Source organism: Nicotiana tabacum, chromosome 2 (genome assembly GCF_000715075.1).
Source record: "Nicotiana tabacum cultivar K326 chromosome 2, ASM71507v2, whole genome shotgun sequence".
Lineage (NCBI taxonomy): Eukaryota > Viridiplantae > Streptophyta > Magnoliopsida > Solanales > Solanaceae > Nicotiana > Nicotiana tabacum.
Genome location: NC_134081.1, coordinates 87,916,218 through 87,921,627, shown reverse-complemented (window position 1 = coordinate 87,921,627; position 5,410 = coordinate 87,916,218). Strand labels below are relative to the sequence as shown.

The 5,410-nt window shown below is 34.8% G+C and overlaps 1 protein-coding gene across 1 annotated transcript; it reads right to left on the bottom strand.

Annotated features, from left to right (window-relative positions):
• Window positions 1–652: 652 nt before the first annotated feature.
• LOC107831900 (uncharacterized) lies at window positions 653–1,330 on the bottom strand. Its single transcript, XM_016659703.2, has one exon. The coding sequence runs from the start codon at window positions 1,328–1,330 to the stop codon at window positions 653–655; it is 678 nt and encodes a 225-aa protein (XP_016515189.1).
• Window positions 1,331–5,410: the final 4,080 nt, after the last annotated feature.

Genomic DNA, 5,410 nt, shown 5'->3' with positions numbered 1-5,410 from the left:
TATAAGGCACGACCCTCTGAATAAGGGGTGCACAAATCACCTTAGCCCAATCTCACATCAGAATGGAAGATGAAAGTAACTAACTTTATAAGGCTACAACATAAATTCATATGATACACACTCTTTTGGGTTCGATAATGGTGTAGACCAAGTGATAGATCCGTCAAAACTATTGGGCCAAACCAATTACGTGCCATGAACTTGGATCGTGATACTTGCATTAACTTTATGTATGGTTCTTCCGCCAACAAATAAGGAGAAGATGAGCCTTCATGGCTTTTTACAATGTTGAAATTAAGAAAATGTCTTTTTTAGATTTTTATTTTGTATAAAAATAAATCTCTCGTGTGTAAAAAAAAAAAGAGAGGCGATAAAACGAGTTTATAATGGCCCTCAAAATCATTTGACCCCAAAATAAGCTAACGAGATAAGGACACAAAACACGATCAATCAATTAACAGAAAAGGGATGGCATAAAACCTTGCACAATCAAAGCTTCTCAATCGCTATCAGACTTGAGGAAAATTTTCTCCCCCAAAATCTTAGATCAATAATTTCCCAACGTTAAAATATAGCCAATCATCACACTAGCCACGTATAATTAACAACCAGCTAGTAGTAATAGGCAATTAGTAACAATATTGTCAACTCTTCAATGACGAGAAAACCTCTCTTTTCTCGTTGGTTCCATAGCGTGACATTCCTTGCATGCAGATATAAACTTCCTGAAAAAACTTCGAAAAAACCAAAACCTTACTTTTCTCTTACCATTTTTCTTGTTCTGTTTCCTTGACTTGAATTCTTTGTGTCCTTTGGTAGTACTCTCTTTCTTAGATCCAGAAACAACTTGTCGCTTTTTCTTCATAACTGGCGCTGGTGTCACAATAAACTGCAACTTTTGTGAAACACCAGTATGCAGAGTACTCGACGAGTTCATATACATAGTAAAAGCTGATTTTTTCCCTTGACCAATTAGTTTGCGTTCAGAGGCTTCACTTATGCTAGTTCTTGCACTGCTACTGCAGCTACTTCTACTGTTTGTGCTATTGCTGCGCGAAGACAAGAGGGAATCTTTGCTACTGACACTGCTTGTTCTGCTCGTCGAACGTGAAAATGATATTGGACTGCTAATGTTACTAGCCGGTTGACATGGGAAATAATGTGGCAAGAGTTTACCATTGAAAAATAAATGATCTGCTGGTGATTTTGGAGACCCTGGCGACGCGCTACCAGAAAACTCAAATTCCAATTCTTGTCCTTCTTGAACTGGCATTATGATCGGAAATGAAAATTTGTCCCCTGAACTGTTCTTTCTACGGCGATTTTCCATTGAATTTCCTTGTAATTGTGTGAAATTGGGTAATGTCTATAGTCAGAAAACAATTAATGCTCTGAGATTTCTGAGATGGTTAACTATTTTTATAGTAATACAAAAAAAGTGTTTAATATCAACAAGGTATAAGGAGTTGGCCTTTTCCCCCTAAAGAGGGGATAAATGGACCCCTTGTTTGGGACTTCCTAGTGAAGCTTAGTGGTCTATATCATGTGATATTTTTAGTACTTTAAGCTGCCAACTCTTGCTTGGATTTAGTTATGTGGATAAGTAATCATAGTGGGAGCGTGTAGATTATACCAATTACTTGTGTGTCTAATTATGTCGTTATGTAATATAATTCCTTGTTTACTGCCACTATTAGTTTGATGCAGATCATATAATCAAGATAAATGACCTATGCCTTAAAAGTCAAAGAAAAGAGATTGTGATTTACTATCTACTCTACTCCTAGTTGAGGATTCAATAAATTTCTTCGCTTCTCAAGATTTCGACAGTTAGAGATATTCCTTTTCATGGCAAAAGAAGAAGACGAAAAATTAGAATCATGCTCTATGGCAGATAACTTGTTGGGGACCAAATTACATTAAATGTTTTACAAATTTAATACTCTATCATTCTATCAATTAGCAAAATTTAAGTTAGCAATTATTGGATTTAATTTAATATACTAACAATGTAAAATGCTTTTAGACGATCAATTTAACTTAATGTGTCATCAACATGTTGGTTGCTATGTTTCCCCATAATACTAATTCTACTTATTCGTAGGAAGTTATCTATAGTTATTTTTTTCGACGATCTATTGAACTCCAAATGAGTAGGCTAAATTAGTCACAATTATTTAACCTTAAGATGGACCAAGTATTATATTAATAGTGGCGAAGTTATCTTAGGCTAAGGGGTTATACTGTATAGCTAAGTAAAAAAATTTATTTTTATGCATATATACTATTATATTGAACTCCCTTAACTTGTTCATGTTTTTTTTTTTGTTATAAATATTTTTACACCCTTAATGAAAATTTAGCTACTGATTTTCTCTTTCAAAGAATAATCTCCAATTGAGACACTAACTTTATGCTATTGCTTTTGTTACCCTATACCTGAAAGAAAAAGAAGAGACTATGAGAAAACTTTCAAGTAAAGTAAAAGAGGATTTTAAGCAAAGCAGATGACCAAGAGAGAAAATAAACAAAGAGGGGACCCAAAGAACTCAAGTGATAACATATTGGGGATGTCTTAGAATCCCAAGACAATACAATGATGAGTTCAACATTGCTCTCTTTGATTAATGAAGCAAAAGCAAATATACTGACGACTTCCACTTGGATTATTGCATTAAAAATCCCTAACCAAGAGACAATAAAAGCTCTTTGAAATTTCAATGTCTCCCACTTGGATTGCTTTTGGATGATCCCTTTTTGGGGGCCCAATTGTGCCTCATGCCTTCTTTTGGGACCACCAGTGTGCCACCTTGTCCAGTAATTTGGTTTGGGCCTATGAATATTTAATACAATTGGATCTGGGCCTTTGACTGTGCTTCAGTCTTCGTGGTACGGCTACTTTTGAAGGTGTTTGGGTCAGAATTTCAACCTTTGACCTGGATTGGAGCCCACTAATTAAAGGTACTTCAAATGGCTATATATATTTATAGGGACTACTTCTTTTCCAATCTATATTTATATACTTCAAATATTTTAATTGTGTTATAAAATATAACTCAAAGTAACAATATGAAACAAGAAAAAACAAGCTAAGAGATATATGGAGAAAGAGAGAAGAGATTCTTATTTCTTCTTCAATTGTGTGTATTTTTCTATCTATTACAAGGCCTTTATATAGGCATGAAAAGTGAAGAAAATATATCATTGAATATGTCATTAAACATAAAAAAAATATCATTGAATATGTCATTAAGCATTTGAGATGAAGATCATGGAGGAAGAGTAGACATCCACCATAATTTGATATTTGTTATAACACCTCCCTTGGATGTCTATAGATAACGTGCCTCGTTAAAACCTTATTAGAAAAAAAAAATTCTAGTGAAGGAAAAAGAGTACACATGTTTAGGAATACGTTTTTGGTTGCCTCATTAAAAACTTTGCAAGGAAAACCCAGTGGGACAAAACCTTGTGAGGGAAAAAGAGTATACCGCGTATTAACTCCCCATAATGAAAGCATCAATTCACATCCTTGAGCTTTCGCATCCCAATCTTGTACACTAATTTCTTGAAGGTTGACGTCGATAGAGATTTGGTGAACAAATCAGCCATATTATCATATGAACGGATCTGTTGCACACTGATATCACCATTCTTTTGAAGATCATGTGTGAAAAATAACTTTGGTGAAATATGCTTTATTTTATCTCCTTTTATGAATCCCCCCTTCAATTGAGCTATGCATGCTGCATTATCTTCATACAAATTTGTGGGTAGTTTGTCACACTTCAAACCACATTTGTCTCGAATAAGGTGTATTACAGACCTCAACCATACATGTTCTCGACTTGCTTCATGAATAGCAATTATCTCAGCATGATTAGATGAAGTAGCCACGATTGATTGCTTAGTCGATCGCCAAGATATTGTAGTGCTTCCACATGTAAAAATATATCCTGTTTGAGATCGAGCCTTGTGTGGGTCAGATAAATACCCAGTATCGGCATAACCAACAAGATCGGGACTACAATCATTTCCATAAAATAAGCCCATATCGGTAGTCCCTTTTAGATATCGCAATACGTGTTTGATTCTATTTCAATGTCTCCTTGTAGGAGCAGAGCTATATCTTGCTAAGACATTAACTGAAAAAGTTATGTCAGACCTTGTAGTGTTAGCAAGATACATTAGTGCACCAATTGCACTAAGATATGGTACTTCAGGACCAAAAAGCTCTTCATTCTTTTCTTGAGGTCGGAACGGGTCCTAATTTACATCAAGTGATCGAACAACCATCAGAGTACTTAATGGATGTGCTCCATCCATGTAAAACCGTTTCAATACCTTTTCTATGTAGGCAGATTGATGAACAAAAATCCCGTTTGCCAAATGTTCAATTTGCAAACCGAGACATAATATTTTCTTTCCGAGATCTTTCATCTCGAATTCCTTCTTTAAATAATCAATTGCCTTTTGGAGTTTTGCAGGAGTTCCAATAAGGCTTTTGTCATCAACATATACGGCAAGTACAACAAACTCCGATGTTGTTTTCTTTATAAAAATACATTGGACAAATGGAATCATTTATATAACTTTCTTTTAATAAATATTCACTAAGGCGGTTATACCACATTCTTCCTGATTGCTTTAGACCATACTAAGATCATTGCAATTTGATTGAAAATATTTCCATGGACTTTGAATTATATGTACGTCAGATATTTTAAATCCCTCGGGAATTTTCATGTATATCTCATTATCAAGTGAGCTGTAAAGGTAGGCGGTAACCACATCCATTAAATGCATCTCAAGCTTTTCATTGACAACAAGACTAATGAGATAACGGAACATTATAACATCCATAACAGGGGAATATGTCTCTTCATAATCGACACCAGGCCTTTGTGAAAATCCTTGTACAACAAGGCATGCCTTATATCTTTGTATCTCATTTTTCTCATTCCTTTTACGTACAAAGATCCATTTATAGCTAACAGGTTTAACACCATTAGGTGTTTAGACTACAGACCCAAAAATTCCACGTTTCGCAAGTGAATCTAACTCAGATTGGATTGTTTCTTGCTATTTTGGCCAATCACGTCTTTGTCGATATTTTTCAATGGATTGAGGTTCAAGATCCTCATTATCTTGCATAATGCTAGATGCAACATTGTATGCAAAGATATAATCCACAACTATATTCAATCGATTCAAATCTGTCTCAATATCGATTGGGTTTATTGATAGTTCCTTATTTTCTTTAGTCTCAGGCTCATTGATTTCCTCATAAATTTCAGGATTGGTTAAATCGTGGGTTTCTTTATGAGACTCATTCGTAGTGTCATCTTGATCATTTATTTTTTTTTCTAGGATTTCGATCCTTAGAACCTAACGGTTTGCCACACTTTAG